At 34.8% G+C, this 18652-nt stretch overlaps 3 protein-coding genes across 3 annotated transcripts; all 3 read left to right on the top strand.

Annotated features, from left to right (window-relative positions):
- The first annotated feature begins 3012 nt into the window (after positions 1-3012).
- On the top strand, positions 3013-6498 carry LOC122008493 (zinc finger MYM-type protein 1-like). The gene is made up of 6 exons (XM_042564242.1): positions 3013-3163; positions 4082-4227; positions 4351-4380; positions 5134-6160; positions 6254-6354; positions 6442-6498. Exons 1-6 carry the CDS (start codon positions 3013-3015, stop codon positions 6496-6498), a joined length of 1512 nt encoding a protein of 503 aa, XP_042420176.1.
- A 2017-nt stretch (positions 6499-8515) lies between these two features.
- On the top strand, positions 8516-12536 carry LOC122038770. Its single transcript, XM_042598700.1, has 5 exons — positions 8516-8885; positions 8992-9127; positions 9215-9307; positions 10282-10485; positions 12089-12536. Exons 1-5 carry the CDS (start codon positions 8533-8535, stop codon positions 12293-12295), a joined length of 993 nt encoding a protein of 330 aa, XP_042454634.1. The 5' UTR covers positions 8516-8532; the 3' UTR covers positions 12296-12536.
- Positions 12537-17442: 4906 nt separating this feature from the next.
- On the top strand, positions 17443-18444 carry LOC122008485 (caffeoylshikimate esterase-like). The gene has a single exon (XM_042564234.1). The coding sequence runs from the start codon at positions 17443-17445 to the stop codon at positions 18442-18444; it is 1002 nt and encodes a 333-aa protein (XP_042420168.1).
- Positions 18445-18652: the final 208 nt, after the last annotated feature.

Raw genomic sequence — 18652 nt, 5'->3', positions numbered from 1 at the left:
CCGTAGGGCCGGCACTAGAGGGGCCACTAAGATAACGGATCTATTTTTTTTTTAAATACTCAGGTTGATGTCATATGTATTCATAGCCTCAAATATCATTATTATACACCACACCAAAAATAGTAATTTTTTAAATATAATTTCAACACCTTTTATTAAGGTTCCATAACTGAATCATTAAATCATTTTACGAAAGTACTCTAAAATCTCAATAAGAATTCAACACCAAATGTCAATAAAAAAATTCATTAAATCATTTTACAAAAGGTAATCATAAAATCATTTTATAACATACCAAATGTCAACTTACAATATATATTACATGTGATTTGAACAATAATCAGAACAATTTAGAACGTACTTTTGTAAATGCCAAAATAATCCAATACAACAACACAATAATTTTACAGAATTCATAAATTAATCTAATATAGGAATAACACAATAATTTAATACAATCCAATAACAATTCAATACCAATACCAGAATAATACAATAATTTTACACAATCCAATAACATAAATCTAATACAAGAACAACACAATAATTTACAAAACACAACAATCATAAACAATCCAATACAAGAACAACAGAACTCAATTTAGAACAACGCAAGATAAGAATTTTATAAAATTCATTTTACACAATCTAATACAAGAAATGTTGGATTGGATAGGCCGACTAGAGGGGATGAATAACCTACAATAAAAATTAGAACATTCTCTTACTTCTAGCTTAGCAAGGACACACAAATTATTAATTAAAATAAATGATAAAAAAATAAAGTAAGAGACAGAATTTTACTTAGTTACAACTTAGGTGATTGTTAATCCAAGACTGCAGAAAACTCACTAACACACTCATTTGATAATGTCGAAGGCGGAGAAACCTCTTATAGTAGTTGGAAGTTCAAAGAAAAGTAGTTGGAAGCTCAAAGAAAAGTTTACATAATTGAAAGAACAATGTGTTTGAACTCCTAGCTATAGGGCACTATTTATAGTGCGCGGGTCGAAATGACCGTTTGCTAACATGACAATTTGAGGCAACAGGATGAAGTTTGTCAACGTTCGATTGATTTGGCTAAATGGAGGCACCTCGATTCATCGGCGCCTCAGTTTTGATGGAGGCGCCTCAGTTCTGATGGAGGCGTCTCGGTTTTGATGGAGGCACCTTAATGTGGTTAACATGGGCTCTATTGCTTATCTCTATGGCAATGACTCTAATTTCATTCAACCTTGCTGGGTTGATCTGAGGTGTCTCGGTTATTATTCATTCAAGGCGGCTCCAGTCCCATCTGAGGCGCTTCAAGTACTGTTTATCCGAATGGTCAATCTCAGCATTAACCATTCTTCATTTTACTCGATTAGGTGATGCTTTGGTCATCCGAAATTAAACTCACCTGAACCCAACTTTGACCTTCTTCTCAAGTAGATTTCTTCCTAACTTCTCATCCCTCTGATGCACCGCGTGTATCCTTCTCGCTCCATCGATATACTTTTCCATAGCTCCTTGTCCCTCAGATGCTCTGAGACCGTCGACTCACTTCCCATGCCATTCTTTTCACTCGTTATGTCGTCCGCTCAATTTCTTATGTTCCTAGGTGGCTGCTCATTCAGACACATGTCATTAAATACACATGATCTAATTTAATTCAGTTGATTAATATCAAAACTAACTTGGGATACTTACAAGAATAACACAAAAATTGTATACGATTCATTTATCAATCCAATACAAGAACAACATAACAATTTAGAACAATATAACACAATAATTTTACACAATCTAATAATAATCTAATACAAGAATAAAACATCAATTTTATACAATCCAATACTAGAACAAAACAACATAACGATTTAAAACAATAATAATGATTATTAATAAGAATCTAAACTTAAAATTTATCATATTGTTCAATTAGATGAAGTACCAATTTACAACAAACATAAGTACAACATCATATGATATACAAGAAATATAAACATACTATAATACGTCAATAAAAAGATTGATAATTCATACTACTTTGAATTTACAAAATTTTCTCCTAATTCTTGATATCATAACCTTCACTTTAAATTTATGAATGTCTTTTTTTTTGTGTGTGAATTCCATATTCATATTAAATATAATGTTAATATACCAATGAAATTTACTAATAATGTAATAATTTACTTACAATAAAATTTATTGAGGACAATTTACTTTAGTAGAGGCTCATTATCTAAAGGATAATAATCTTGTAATCCATCTTGTATTTCCTTTAGTTTATCGTTAGGAAACATTTTAAATTTAGAGATCTATAGCATTGGATAGTCAAAAAATATCATAAAAATATATAATAAGTATTATAATGCAAGAATATAAATTTTAAAGAATTAATACTAACAAATTCTACAAAATGTTGATCATATTTATAGTTATAGGACAATGAATTATAATGATTGAATGTTTTTGCGTCAGTGTTCATGATCATTAAATGATAATGTGTAAGATCAATATTTATAGGTATAAAAAAATTTTATACCCAAGTTCTCGATCGGATTGGTCTTGATAATTTGATAGAAAATTATTTCTTATAAATATTTGTATGATGACCGCAAGATTCAATTTATAATCATAAATTTGGGTAATATATAATATGAAGTCAAAATTTTACCGTGAATCTAGTTGAGGAATATATGGATTTATTATAGAACCTACCATACGAGGACGCTTCCCTAAAGAGTAATGAAATGTAAGTATCAATTACTTCCCCGTCGGTAAATATACTACCTAATACACATGTGAGGATGACATTTATTGTCAATAAGTAGTCGTTATCCTTCCCTATAAACTCAAAAGTAGGTTATTTTAGATGGGGAGTGCATGGTTCTGTGGCTGAAAGGTCCAGGGGTCGATCCCCGGAGTGTCACTGCCTGGGGTTAACATCTCCGCCATGCACTTTCCACCTGTGTACCTGCATTTACCTCCTTCCATATCCGTGGGACCGGCTCTAGGGGGCCGCTGATGTGGCGGTTCCACATTTTTTCAAAAGTAGGCTATCTTAGGCCCCGGGGCTATGGTGCAGCGGCAGGGCATCCAGATTGTCACTCAGGCACCCGCAGTTCAAGTCCTAGCTATGACAAATTTGTAGAAATTTTTCCTCCAAATGGGACACGTAACTAAAGGATGCTGGACTCTTGGGTTGCCCGCTGCGAGTGCTTCCCGATTTACCCTGGTGGCCGGTGGGAAACTTCCGTGGGGTCGGGCCGATCACCCTAGGCTCGATGTTACCCAGCCTGATTAATCTTTTTTTTTCAAAAGTAGACTATCTTAAATTTTTAAGGGAGTATATCAGGTAGACAATATCTTCTTCTCATTTTTTCCTTTTTTGTTTCCTTTTAGATACTGAAAATAAATTCAACTCAATGTATTTAACAAAAGAAAAAGTCACATTAAAGAAAATATAATTAATAACAAACCTAAATATTATTACATAAATGACATCTTATTTTAATAGCATTCAATCTCATAATGTTAATTTCCTTCTCCCTTCTTTTTATTTTATGGGTCTCTTCTTCTTCATTAGTCTTGTCGGTGACTAATATAGTTTTATCCTCTTCTTGCATATTATATCATCCACCCTAAACTTTATCTCCAAGTTACCCCCTTCACCCTCCTTTATTTCTCTCTTGGTCCTTTTCCTACCTGGGACCCATGCTAACCAATTAGGTATATCTTTTTGAGTGGCCTTGAGTCTATAGAAACTTTTATTATGTCCTCTTCTCATCACATTTGTTGAAACAAGGTTAGGATGAGTATCTTCTGTAGGGTGGCTAGTTGGATAAGAAAAACTTTCCCTTTCTAATATAACAACTAATTCTTGATCAACTTTAACTAAACTTTCATTCTCGAGGGTACGCTTTTGGATTTTCTTTTGTTTTCAATGCAATGTGAACATCCAGCTTCATCCTCTGAGTCCATATGAAATTGTGTGACTGCTGCAGCCAGCAGCTGCCTTACCGCCCACTAGGTTCACGGTCCGCTGCCTCCCTCTAAGGTTTTTTCTCTACTTTTATTTTGTTTTCTTGTGTAGTGTTGAATGTTGATTCTGTTGTCTGCCGGTCCGCCGCGGCGCCGCGACCAGTCTGCCGCCCGTGGCCCCGGCCCGCCTGTCCACCGCAGCGTCACCCATCCACTGCAACAGGCCAACAGCTGCAAGCCGCTGTTGATTTGATTAATGTTTTTTTTAACTTACTGAAATCTAAAAAATAATACCCTCTTGTCTGTTGAAAGTGAGAACTATTGTGATTTGATCCTAACAATTATTTAGATTAAGATTAAAACTTGTTAATTTCATTGCAGGACTCTGTGCATTTTGTCCGGGATCAGAAGGTTGTTATTTGACTCTTCCAGCAAGTACAAGTAAAGGATCTGTCTTACTCTTGATTTACAGCATAGTTGGGCTCACGTCATTCACATAATTTGTGAATTCAAGGTTATTTTTTTACATTTCTTATTATTTTTTTTACTTTTTTATTTCAATTTAAATTAAGAAGTTTAGGGTTTAAATTAATTGTGATTTGTGAATATTAATTTAGTTACATCGTATACATGACTTTATTTGTAATTATTTATTTATGTAGATTATGGAGAGGTTTTTTAAACCTAAACATTTTCGTGAGGGTTCTTCCAATGATCCTAATATTAATGAAGTTGTGGAAATTCAATCTCATGTGGAATTAGATTTAAATGATATTGTTAGTGATCATGGATTACGAAAATCAATTGAAGAGTTTGATATTTCTATTCGAGATCAAGTCCAAAGAGAGTACTTGACTAGGGGGCCCTGCCAACCAATTGGGCTTATGGTGTTATCTTTTTAAACCATCAAATAAAGGAGGTCAATATAAAGAGGATGCCTTTGTAAAAACAGGATTTATTAATTGGAAAAATGCTTTAGAAAGATTTAATTTGCATAATGGTGACATAGATAGTTGTCACAATCATGCTAGAGTACAGGTTGAATCTTTTCAAGATCAAAGACATAGTGTTTCAAATATATTACGAGCACATGGGCGAGATATAGAGGTTTCTTATCGCACCCGTTTAATAGCAATGTTAGATGTTACGCGATTTCTTTTGAAGCAAGGACTGTCTTTCCGTGGACATGATGAGTCAAGTAATTCTTTAAATAGAGGAAACTTTCTTGAATTGTTTCAATGGTACAGTCAACGAAATGAGGAAGTTTCAAAGGTTGTTAATCAAAATGCTCCCGGAAACAATCAAATGATTTCTCCAGCAATTCAAAAAGACCTTACGTGTGCTTGTGCCTCTGAGATCACACTTTCCATAATTGAAGATATTGGAAACAATGTTTTCTCCTTAATGGTTGATGAATCTCGAGATATTTCAGTGAAGGAGCAAATGAGAGTTGTTTTGAGATATGTGAACAAAAGAGGACAAGTGATTGAACGATTCCTTGCAATTGTACATGTATCTGACACTAGCTCTCGTTTTTTGAAGGATGCTATCGATGCTTTATTTGAGAAACATGGATTATCATTATCTAGACTGAGAGGTCAAGGATATGATGGAGTTTCAAATATGCGAGGTGAATTCAATGGGTTGAAATCTCTCATTTTGCAAGAAAATCCATATGCAAGTTATATTCATTGTTTTTCTCACCAATTACAGTTAGTTATTATTGCTGTTGCCAAGAGTAATCTCAATGCGAGTGATTTTTTTAACTATGTCACTATGATTGTTAACACAACGGGAGCATCATGTAAAAGGAGAGATCAACTTAGGCAAATTGAACATGATAGGATTGTTGCAATGTTGGAGGGTGGAGACATTAGTACAGGCAGTGGTAAAAATCAAGAAACTAATTTAGTAAGGCCAGGAGACACTCGTTGGGGATCACACTACTTGACATTGGGTCGTCTATTATCTATGTGGCCTTCAGTGATTCAAGTGTTGGAGAATATTTGTGATGATTCTAGTTCTTTTGATAGTAGAGGGGTTGCCAAAAGTTTGATTCAGAAAATGGAGAATTATGAGTTTGTTTTCATGTTGCACTTGATGAAGATGATATTCGGAATGACAAATGAGTTGTCACTTGTGTTACAACAAAAGGATCAAAATATTGTCCAAGCCATAAGTTTGATTGAGAGTGTGAAAGATCAATTTCAAATATTTAGGGAAGACGGATGACATACAATTATAGATAAAGTCAACACATTTTGTGAGTTGAATGAGATCCCAGTGCCGGAGATGAAAGACAATTGTATGATTGGTGGTCGTAGTAGACGTAGAAGGCAAGTCATCACCAATTTGCATTATTATCGTGTGGAGATTTTCTATCAGGTATTATTTCTAAAAAAAATTATTATTATATTCATCGATCATAGTTTTTTTACTTATTAATTATTTTTTTGTGAATTACAATGTTAGGTTGTTGATTCAGTTATACAAGAGATGAATACTCGTTTTTCAGAAGTTGGCACATAATTGCTTAGTTGTATAGCATGTCTTCATCCAAGGAATTCTTTTTCTGAATTCAATGTTCAGAAACTCGTTCGACTTTGTGATTTATATCCTGAGGACTTCTCAACAAATGATTGTATAGTTATTGAACAACAACTTCAGAATTTCATTCATAATATACGACAGGATCCAAATTTTTTTGGAATTGAAGATTTGGGAAGTTTTGCTCAGAAAATTGTTGAAACTCAAAAAATCAACTTATCCATTGGTTTATCGTCCGATTGAGATGACATTAGTTTTACCAATTATGATCGCTTATTTTGAAAGAATATTTTCTGCGATGAAGACGATAAAGACTGATTTACGTAACAGAATGAGAGACGAGTGGATGAATGACAGTCTAGTCGTATACATCGAGAAAGATATCTTTTCAACAATTGAAAATGAGCAAATATTGCAGCGTTTTCAAAAGATGAAAAACCACAGGATGCAATTACCTCCTCTTTCTTATCCAACGATCACCTAATATGTCACAAAGTGTTAACCAATACTTTAATAAGCAATAGTCTAATTGCAATTTATTAATTTAGTATTTTATCTTTTTGTGATGTCAAATTGAACTTTTTGTTATTAAATATATTTTTTATGTTACAAAAGATATTCTGTTAGCCCTCGTTAAAATTTCTCTCTGGATCCGCCCTAGCTTGGAGAGAATATGTCCTCAATAGATTTTCTAATCTGGATCGACTTAGTTCTTTCCTTATAAAAAATCTTTCAAATAATGCACCGGAAACAATATTGAAATTCATCTCGACATGCCTACCTCTATTTGAGATTCCAAACAATAATGCTACATCTTTGATTGTGAAGGACACATTCCCATTGGAGAATTTGAATATCTTTGCTTCCAGATCCTAATTCTTAAATATGTTTACCAGTAATCTGGTGAGGAATGACACAAATGGGCTATTCCTTATAATACTAATATGTTTTCCATGGAAAATATATAATTCCAGAATGACTCTTTCCTCGCTTTACTTTTCCCTTTATGGAAATTTCAGAATAAAATTTTATAAAATCTTCTAATTTACTCATCTAATGTAACATTTTCTCTAAAGTTGATAATTGGATCTCAGTTGCAAAACTAGATACATTTTTTTTCAATTTCTTGTCATATAACAAAAAAATAATCAAGCTTTGTAAATTTCAATCAAATATTTTTTTTTTGTAAAACTAAACTAAATTTACTCACTAGAACAATTAAATTACAATGAATGGAAAAAAAATAAATAATGTATAGTTTATAAAATATTAAATTTGAAGATGAGCTAAATTAAGTTGATGAACTAAGCAAAATAATACGATGAGATATACACACCCATAAGAGGTAGGTTAGAGATGAAATAATCTATTTAAATTAAGAAATACTTATCACATTATAGGTATATGAAGTATGACATAGAAGAAAATAAAATAAGCTATTTAGATTAAGTTTTAGATAATTTATCTAGATATTACTAACATAGTTAAATACAATATATCACGTACTGAATATGCATATATTCGATAATTGTACAATTCAACCAATGATAAATAACTTAAATGATGTGTTTTCATAAATAAGGCTCAACGAAATAGCTAAATAACGATGTTTAAGACAATTCAATCACATAACTTTTATAAAATTAAGTAAAACTAAGTTTATGAACTAAGTTAAATTCAATTATAATGAGGGTATTAAAATAAATAAAAGTTTTAAAAACATCTTGGAAAAAAACTTATAATCTAAAAAACGTATCACATACGTGATCACATATAGGATTTGGGTAATTATTGACAAATCACCTAACAATTAAAGATCTAAGATCTGTCACGTTGCTTTAATTTTATATTAATATATTACAACGTGATGCATATTTAATATATTTTATAATTTTATATTATTTATAAAATTTTAGTTGAGCTTGATAATAAATTCAAGTTAATACTCAATAAATTTTTTGATAAAAATATTCAAATAGGGACGTATTAAGATGAGAGCATCACCGACAGTCGCATATGAACGAGTGGCTGGCTCTACTTCAGGCGTCCGTTGCCCAACGGAGAATCAGAATGGAGGTCGTCTACTTGCTCTGTTCCGCCATCTCCACCTTCCTCACCTCCTCACTCCTTTCCCTCGCCCTTGCCATCCGTTCCATTCCTCTCTGCTTCTCCTGCCTCCGCTTCCACTGCGACCGCAACGCTGCTGTGCTTCTCTACGAGGGCCGCGTGCGCCACGCTAGGCGCCGGCCGGTCAAGCATGCCTTTGAGTACTCCGTCCGGTACGCGCTCATCGACCTTGACGGCGCCCCTCACCCTTCTCACCTCTCCGCGGAACGAGCCCGCGAGATTGCTCGGACCAACGGGCCCGTGTAATACCTCGTTTCAACCCGATGCTGAATTTTTTCTTACTAGCAAAAACTAGGTTTTGAGGGGAGAAGGTATGTAAAGGTCCAATTTTTTTTTTTTTTTTTTTAGGTTTCTGCTGACGATACCGGAGAGTGTGGGGTACGAGCAGAATCCGCTGAGCGTCTACTACTGCTATGATGTGGAGGAAGGGAAAGGAGAAGAGGGAGATGGACCAAAGCCTTCGCTTAAGATGTGCATTGCCGAGGTAAAGGAGACCTAGCGGGTATTGTTTTTCTCTATTTTTTTTTCTCGAAATCTAAGGGATGGGATTACGTTTCTCCTTTGAATTCAGGTAACAAACACGCCATGGGGGGAGCGGGTATCTTTTACCTTCAGTCCAGGATCTGATGTTGCTGCAAAACCACTGCATGTCAGCCCGTTCATGGTGCCTTTCCTTTTTGTGACCATCATTCGCAATCTACCTTGCTTGCATTGGTGATAATTGGAGTCTACACGTAGAGTCAATTAATCGTACGATTTCTTGGTTCCCCAACATCATGTAATTGTTATTGAACATTTAGCATATCTGATTGCTGCTCTTCTCTTGCAAGTTGCTAAAAATTGTATCTTTTCTGTCTTTTTTCTCTCTCTCTCTTTCAAATAGTCACTTTCTTTCATCTATTGTTTTTCCTTATGCATGAGCTTGACATAGGGCTTAGCTATGCAGACTTTATCCTTCCATCGAGCTATATGGAAGAGTTAAATCACTTAACAAGTCATCTTTAAGTGACCTTAACTATATTCATGGACATAGATTTATTTGGTGTCTATTAGTTACTATAGAGTATAGACTCAATTCGACCTTTCATGCTATTGCAGGATCTTAAAGACAATATGAGGTTTTATTTACAGTAAAAGTAGCAAATGATATCACCCTACACATCACACAATGACAAGGTAAAACACATGTAGCCAACTACTGATAGTTGGGTTGAACAGCTCGTTAGTAAGAGTAAGATCAAACAAAATATTAGAAGGTCAACTGAACTTTTGGGAGAAATCAACAGCTTGTATTTATTTCTTTAGCAAACATATTCAAAGTTTTATGCGAAAAACTGAGATTTGATGGATCCTTCGAGAAGAATGCTGAACATCAGCTACTTGTTGTTTTCTTCTTCTTGGCGGTCTTGGTGTGGTTTAGCTCTCTCTCTCCATGGCACATCATAAAGTTTCTATTCCTACGTGGTGGGTGAGAACGAGGCAGAGTATTTAAAAGGAGAGATATTTAATTTATGTACACCTCTTGTCAACATCTTTTCTTTTTCATGCATTAGTTGTTTCTTACTGTAAGCTCTCATCTGCGCTCAACTTCTTAACTGATTATTTTTTTCATTCGCTGGAACTTCATATTACTCACAGGATATGCAGGGAAATTGGCATATGTTTGCTGATGCACCAGGAGAGGATCTGTCACTTGTAATCTCAGTTCAACACCCCACCCTTGGAAACTATTTCACTGCAAGTTTACATGCCAAAAGAGTCCAGTCTTCATCTAGTTCAATTTTTCTAGAAAAGTTTTTCTGGTTGATGCCCCATAAGGTTGCAGTGTGGATATATTGGCAGGTATGATATACTAATGTTGCAACAATATCTATTCATTTTTAGTTATCTTGTCTATACTTCTTTTTAGATGCTTTAGTAACCCATTTTGCTTTTTTATTCACATAAAATCAAAAATAAACAACTAAATGTTTGGTTAATATTGCCAAATCATGTTTTCCCCAATATCCATTACACTTCATGCTACTTCACTATTTTCCAGTTTGGTAAAGGCCGTTGTTTTCCTTTTTGATGCTCTTAAGGAAGAAAGTTACTCTAATGATGAACCTTATAATCAACTTAATTCTCCCTATGTTCCTTTAGAATTTATCATAGTAGCTTGCCTTGTTAGCTTCTTAATTTTGGACATCAATATCCTCCATACTTCACCCTCCCTGTTATTGTGTCTCTTTGAAGGACATGATGCTCTTGGACCAAACAAGTTGGGTACCATCCAACTTGTCGTAAGAGACTAATGGAGGGCCCAAGCACCCATGGAGGGCCTATAACACAGCATCAATAAAGAAAGAAAGCATCATCATCATTCCCCTAAAACAAAAGAGAGAAAAGGAACAGGAAAAACAACTCAGTTACAAGTATCACTTGTTTCGTCATAAATTTTTTCTCCATTGATCTTAAGATAAAGCAACATTAACTATTCTCTCTCTTCCAGGGCTTTCTTTTTGTAGGCATAGGAACTTTTTTTTTTCTTCGAAACTGAGACTTTTCACTTGATCAGAGTAAATGTCAAAACGTCACTCATTTCTCCCGCCATATTTAGAGTTTCCTTGCTCAAGAGTTGGTAACAGTGTTGTATAGATATCAACAAATTTTTTTTTTCATTCGTTGAGCAATGTATCAACACAACATATTGTTTCAGTTTTGTTCTCTGATAAGTGATTCATAAGATGAACAATTTTAGTTTGATTGTGATGGATTGGGTTCTCTGCCACAACAATTGTTGATTGGTTGCTGCAAAATCATATCTTAAGTTAGCTTGAATTTGCATCGTTCAAATTCTTCTTGATAAGGCACTACAATGACAGTCTTACACTCAGCTTCTTATGATGAAACTGTCAGAAATTTTGCTTCATAGCAAACCAACTGATGCTGTTTAAATTAGAAAAGATTAAATCCGGAAGATAAAGTTTAGTAAGTTCTAAATTTTATTGGTTTTAGGAGTTATAAGGATTTATTTGGTCACGTCACAACAGATTAGATAATTTTAAGTATCTTTGTGAAATTAGAACTGATTAAATTATTATAGGAACAAGGTAATTGTTTACATGTTTTAAGGAGAATGAGTCATGATTAAGGAGTTTAAAAGAAACCTCAGTCTCTCTTGTTGGTCAATCTTAATGAAAATTTGAATTCTTCTACAATGATTGCTTGTGAGATGTAGATTAAGATTTAAGACACAGAACTCCATCGGATTTACCAGCGGTAGCCTTTACATATCTTAAATTTTCTTTGCACCACAGCGCACATTACTTCAACTTTGCACAAATCGATAAAATTATGCATTTAAGTTCGTTTTCTTTCCCTATGAATCAAGATGGATATAGTAACACAGCATGCCTTTATTACATCAAGAGACATGAACTTTCAATCCCCTTCTGTGCTTTAGGCTTTCAAACTGTGGTGGAAGAATACCAAATTTTTAGATCATCCTAAGTATGCAAGCTCAAGATACAAGGATGACGCTGCAAGACGTAATCGGGAACTCCACTCTGGAAATAGTCGACAAGGTGAAGACCTCCCAAATTGCTCAGTTAACATGTTCCCTAGAGATAGATGGTGTGAATGGCGAGAAGCTCCATGGCCATGGTCATGATGCTCTTTTTGCGTGTTAATCATTCTATATTCGTCTCTGTGAGATGCCCATTCTCCTTGTTAATCTGTTGATGTGAATTTGAGATGATGTTATTCCCCCTTTTTAAGTATGACCGGGCAAAGGGTTATTTATATTCGCGCATAAATTTTGTAGATTTGTGTGAATTTTAAAGCACTAACTTAGATTCTAAAGTATTTTGGTCACAAACTCTTGTTGCTATCAAGTTGTATATTAAACTGTATTGACAGTGTTACTAAGTTAAACTAGAAAAAATTTATAGCCTGCTTTAGATCTGCTCAAATTGGACAAAAATTATGGAAAGAAGTCTGTCTAAACGAACAAGTACAAGACTTTAAAGGTGATGTGGGATGAAATGTCGTCCGAATCGAAAGTTGAGGCATTCTCCGGGGTTGCGTTGATAGCAAGTCATCAAGACGAATGCGAAGAAAACTCTTCCGAAATGAGCATTAATAAAGGGGGAGCAACATCAGAAGAAAGTAATAGTTTAAGGGGAGCCATGGACAATGAGATCGACAAGGTAAGTCAGGTACGATCTCTCTCACCTGACAAGTTATTTAAGTTTGTAAAATTATTAACCAAAGATTATTACACACTTGAAAAAAAATTAAAAATTAAAAATTAATTCTAGCAAAATCTTGCTCATTAGAGGAATTTGACAATAAAGCTAGAAAATGAGATTTTGCAAAAAGAAATAATGAACTTGAAAAATAATGCATGCTCATATAGGGGTGTAATCGAGCTGAGATGAGCTGAACTCTTAGATGTTTGAGTTTGACTCGTTTATAATCGAGCTGAGCTCGAGCTTTATTTAACGAATATATTAATGACTCACGAACTTATTCGAGTTTTTATCGAGCCTAAACGAGTTTAATAAATATAAATTATAAATTTAAATATTCATTAAAAATTAAATTATATATTTTTAAAAAATTATAATATTTTTGTTAAAATTTATAATTTTATTATAATAAATAAATTTAATATATTTGTCTATATTTTTCATAAGTAGAATGTAAAATCTATAAATTTAATATCAAAATTATTATTTTTTTATTTAAAAGTTGATTCATGAGTTTAACGAACATGCTCACGAGTTAACGAGCCGAATATTGTGAAGCTTGAGCTTGGTTTGTTTATCTTAACGAGCCTCATTAAACGAGCTCAAACGAGCTTTTATCGAATCGAGCTTCGAATAGCTCACGAGCGGCTTAACTCATTTACACCCCTATGCTCATATAATACAAGTTTTAGAAAATTCAATAATCTAAATTGGTATTTTAGATATCACAAAAGACAAATTAGAAAATTTTCAAAGAAATATGTCCATAGAAAATATCTAATCAATCCAGTTGGCTGGAACCTATATTGGGTTCCCAAGTCTTGCCTAACTTGAACCTTATTTAGACTTTGAGCTTTCAGCGAGAAAATTAAACGTTTAATTTCCTTATGCGGCTTTGTCTAGAAGTGGTTGATGATCCAATAATCAAGAAGGTCTAGTGTCTCGCCACAACATGGAAGCCAAATTAAATATTGAAATAAAATGTTTAATTGACTAACTGATAAAGCATTAAAAATTGAAATTAGATAATGCTTTGAATAGTTATTCAATTTTTTTTTTGAAAATTCTAATATGTTTAACTTAAAGTTTTTTTTACTTGTGCTTTTATCAAAATGTATTTTACATGTTGCACAAATTTAAATTAAAAAAAAAACTTAGTAATTTATTTTTAGAATTTTTTTTACTTAGAAATTTTTTTACTTAAATTATTTTTTAAATCAGATTTACTTTACCAAATTTTTTATAAAAATTAATTCTTGAAAATTTGTTTAACTGAGAAATTTTTTTATTTTTTATACTTAAAAAATATTTCTAAAATTATTGTATTTTTAGAGCTACAAAATTGTTCTCAATATTTTTAAAATCAGGGTTTACTTAGAAATTCCTTTTTACTTAAAAATTTCTCATTTTTAAACTTAGAAATTTTTTAAAATTTTCTTACTTAGAAAATTATTACCCTTAGATGTTTCTTGGTACCCCATTTTTGTATGATCAAAGGGGGAGAAGGAAAAGATTAAGTCTGGGGGAGGTAGATTTTTAAATTAATATTTTTTATATATTTTTACACTTTATTGTAGAATTTATTGTTTTAATTTTATGTATATTTACTCTACCTTAACTTGGGTTGCTCACATAAAAAAGGGGGAGATTATTGGAACCCCAAGGTTGTTTTGATGTGATCAAACAAGTTAAGTTAGGTCATGTTGATTTTTGATCCCTGTGTCTAAGTGTGCAGGAGTTTAGGAACACAGGAAGTCGAGCGAAAGATATGGCTAGTGAGAAGAATAACACGGGAAGGGAGCCAAGTGGCTTGGTGCATCCGAGGGATGGAAGAGCTGCGGAAGAGTACACCGGTGGATGAGAAGAACGTACGCGACGTTCGAAGGATGAAAAGTCGGAGCAGAAGTCTGCTCGAGGAGAAGACCGAAATTATGTTCGGGTGAGTCTTATTTCGATTGATCGAAATCATCCAAGCGAGCGAAATTGGAACAGAAGACTCGGATCGAGACGAGCAGCACCGGAGCAAAGAGTCCGAATCAAAAAAAGTCAACCTTGTATTAGTATTTCAAAATTTTAGAATTATGAGTTTTTTTATTAGTATTTCTTGAATTTTTTATAAGATGGTAATTGTTAATAATTTTTTTTTATTTTAAAATGTATTTTCTTTTGATAAGATTAGAATTGAAATCTACATATTAGATTTTGAATCTATATATCAGAGTTGTTAAAAATTAATTCTCTATTATTATTAAATAATATTTTTTTATTGAATAACATTTTTTAAAAAAAATTTAGAGGACAATAATTTTCTCTTTTTAACTTCTCTTCAAATCTCTATTCTCATCCGTTATAGAATAATCCATATTCTATCCATATGAAATTAAACAAGTTACTAATCAATTTTTATCCCTCTCCTATGATAGTAAATATGTCGTCCTTGTACCGACATAAAATCTCAGCGACACTAAATTGAATAAGTTGCCAGCTGGACGTGAACTTGTCTGTACTTTTGTATTTATCCGGAAAGGCTGCCCGGTTCTAGAGTTAATTAAGCCCAAGGTCAGATCCACGGTTCTTTCATCTCTCGAACAGTCCTTTCAATAGCACAAACACATGTCCATAACAATCTCCAAGTAAATTAGATCATATATGAAGGGTCTAGGCTCTTAATTAGTGCAGGCGACAACCGGTTGCTGTCAAGAAAGCAGAGAGCGAGCAATTTGTAGCATGCCGGAGAAAAATATGGGAGATAAAGGTCACCATCGAGGTCAAATATATTCGAGAGAGTGCCAGAAAGATAGTGTACGTATAGTAATTATTTTTATATATATTTTTTTTAAACACAAATAATTGTGCTAATAAAATTTTATCAAAATTATTATAATCTAAAAGTTAGATTATAATATTAAACATAAAAATAAAAATAAAAATTCAAACTGTAATGTTTTTGAAATGTGCCGTCACCGAATCAATCTACGGTGACATGAGAGCATTAATCATCAATGAGATTGGTCCGTTTTCCAATCGATACAAAAGGTCTTGATCAATAACTCACCGCCTAAATTGATTAAGGTGTCGGTTGTTCTCGTTGCCAACACGAAGGACCAACCTGTTAATTCTAAAGTTTTAAATCCATGAGTTACCAACTGAATATAACTCGTGAAAGCATACACTCATCCCAAAAGTCCTCAGAGTTTATCCCTAAATTTTATAAAAGGAGATGAAATTTTTTTTAATTTATAACTTACCGTCCAGTTAATTAGAGGATGATAGATTTATTATAATAAAATAAAAATTAATTTTCAATGAATATCTTACTATTTTATTAAAAATCTTCCCCCTTTACTAACTGACTTTGGTGAAGCCTAAAATGAATTTACGTTACTGTCCTTTTTTCTATTCACACTAAAAATAATTCCAAGGTTTATTAGTAATTCCACAAGCGAAACAATCAGTGATCTAGAGTTCGAGACTCAGCTACGACGTATTATTATAAATTTTTCTCATCATTAATTTTTTCTGGTTGTTTTATATAAAAAAATAAAGTTCTCTTTAGTCTCACATCTTAGAATTGATAACACTATGATCAAAGAAACTTCTATAAATATTTTAAGCCGACGATGTTAAAAAATATACTTTTCTTAATTTTTTTACTAAGATAAGTATAATATTAAATTAAAATAATTTTTTTCATAGGGAAACTCATTACAGTAGTTTATTGCTGGGGCCTAAATAATTTATATATTATTATATTAACGATTACACTAGTATTAAGAAAAAACCTCCTCTCATCTTTTGATCATTTGACGATTACTTATGATTACTTATAAATTGATTTATAATTTATTTCTTTTCACGTAATAACTATCCATAAATGCCGACATTGAATGCTTTAGCTCCCACTTTACGTGTAAGGCTTCTTTTGCACTTTATGACCTAAAATTCAAGGTCTATAGTTTATGTAAATAAATGTACCTTTGTTATTAGTTCCTTTTCTTTTTCTTTCTCTGGCTCGGAATCTAATGGGTGGATGTCAGATGAGCATTCTGACGTCTCATATCTGAAAAAAAAAAAATTCTTGCACACACTAAACAGTCAACTCATTCAAGGTCTATTTTTTTTTCTTTTGAATATCATAGTTAATTTTAAAATGAATGAACTCTGTAGGGAAAGATATCAAGACTAAGTAGATGCTCTTACTGATCTGTTATCTTTTCGTAAGAATTGTAATTATCTTGACCTTTTCATTTGAAGTGAAGTTAGAGCATTCATGGATAAGTTAGAGAATGGTAGCGAGTCAGTGGGGCCCACCTCCCTTTGTGAGGGGGGGAGGGCACTGCCCTCAAGGGCAGGGTCGAATAAACCCTGAATATGGATGGCTGGTGAATTAAAGTGCTGGAAACGACGACCCAAAAAACCGGCATTGATTGCCTCTCAACCCACACTTTTCGCATATATATATGTAAGTAAGGCATGTAATCTAAGATATAGTAACGTACTAGCTACGATAGTTTTGTCAAATTCCAGTCTTTAATTAATTTCCAGGAATTTCTCTGCTTTTTCGACGATGATTGATCGCAGTACTATGGCTCACCCCGTGCACGAAGCCAGCAAGAGCCACCCCATGGGCAGCTTCACCGGGGAAGAGTTCTTCAGTAAGCATCGAATCCTTCACCGCGAATCGTTCATGCTCAACCGGCAGGGCATGAAGATCTTCACGCAGTCGTGGCAGCCGGCGGCGCTGCCGCCGCTGCGCGGCGTCGTGGCGATGATCCACGGCTACGCGTGCGACAGTAGCTGGGTCTTCCAGCTGACGGCCGTGGCAGTTGCGAAGCTTGGGTTCCTGGTGTGCGCTCTAGACCTCCGGGGCCACGGCCGCTCCGAGGGCCGGCGGGGGCACCTCCCGAGCGTCGCTCCGGTCGTGGACGACTGCATTGAGTACTTCGAGTCGGTTAGGGCGATGCACCCCCGTCTCCCGGCCTTCCTCTACGGCGAGTCGCTCGGGGGAGCCATGGCCGTGCTGGTCTGCCTCCGGCAGCAGCAGAAAAGCAGGTTCTGGAGCGGCCTGATCCTGCACGGCGCCATGTGCGGCATCACCTCGAAGTTCAAGCCGCCGTGGCCGCTGGAGACTCTGCTGCCGCTGGCAGCGTGGGCGGCGCCGCGGTGGAGGGTGGTGCTGACGAAGTCGCTGGTGGAGAAGTCGTACAAGCAGGGGTGGGTGAGGGAGCTGGTGAGGCGGAACCCGAGGACGGAGCGGAAATGCGAGTACGCGCCGGCCGCGACTGCGCTGGAGATGATCAGGGTGTGCGGGGAGGTCACGAGGAGGAGCGGCGATCTGGAGGTGCCGCTGCTGGTGGTGCACGGTGCGGAGGACGCGATCTGCGACGTGAAGTCGGCGATGGTGGTGTACGCGCGGGCGAGAAGCAAGGACAAGACGCTTAAGATTGTGGCGGGGATGTGGCACCAGATGGTCGGAGAGGAGGCGGAGACGGTGGAAGAGGGATTCGGGATCATCTTCGCCTGGCTGATGGAAAGAGCCGAGAAAGCATCTTCTTCCTTCTCCGGTTAAGGCTCCCCCTTCAATATTGATTAATAATATATTATAATAATTATGATATATATATATATATATATATATGTGGGATACCAGATTCCCCTGCAGAAAATTATATGAAATTTAATTATATGATGTCCTGTACAGTGTGAGTGTGGGCTCCAGCACCTTTTGAGATTTTTTTGCTTTCAGGACTGCTTGTCATGGATATTTCATTAATGAA

This window comes from Zingiber officinale, chromosome 1A (assembly GCF_018446385.1).
Source record: "Zingiber officinale cultivar Zhangliang chromosome 1A, Zo_v1.1, whole genome shotgun sequence".
Classification (NCBI taxonomy): domain Eukaryota; kingdom Viridiplantae; phylum Streptophyta; class Magnoliopsida; order Zingiberales; family Zingiberaceae; genus Zingiber; species Zingiber officinale.
The sequence above is the reverse complement of the archived record's forward strand: the minus strand, read 5'-3'. Positions and strand labels throughout refer to the sequence as shown.

Bases quoted from the DNA above. Each gene is read 5' to 3' on its own strand.
- LOC122008493 (XM_042564242.1), top strand. From the start codon at position 3,013: ATGTGGCGGTTCCACATTTTTTCAAAAGTAGGCTATCTTAGGCCCCGG. The intron at 4,381-5,133 runs GTTGTTATTTGA...TTTCTTTTGAAG, and splicing joins ATTTTGTCCGGGATCAGAAG to CAAGGACTGTCTTTCCGTGG. The intron at 6,161-6,253 runs GTGTGAAAGATC...ATGAGATCCCAG, and splicing joins AGCCATAAGTTTGATTGAGA to TGCCGGAGATGAAAGACAAT.
- LOC122038770 (XM_042598700.1), top strand. From the start codon at position 8,533: ATGAACGAGTGGCTGGCTCTACTTCAGGCGTCCGTTGCCCAACGGAGA. The intron at 9,128-9,214 runs GTAAAGGAGACC...CTTTGAATTCAG, and splicing joins TTAAGATGTGCATTGCCGAG to GTAACAAACACGCCATGGGG. The intron at 9,308-10,281 runs GTGCCTTTCCTT...TATTACTCACAG, and splicing joins TGCATGTCAGCCCGTTCATG to GATATGCAGGGAAATTGGCA.
- LOC122008485 (XM_042564234.1), top strand. From the start codon at position 17,443: ATGATTGATCGCAGTACTATGGCTCACCCCGTGCACGAAGCCAGCAAG.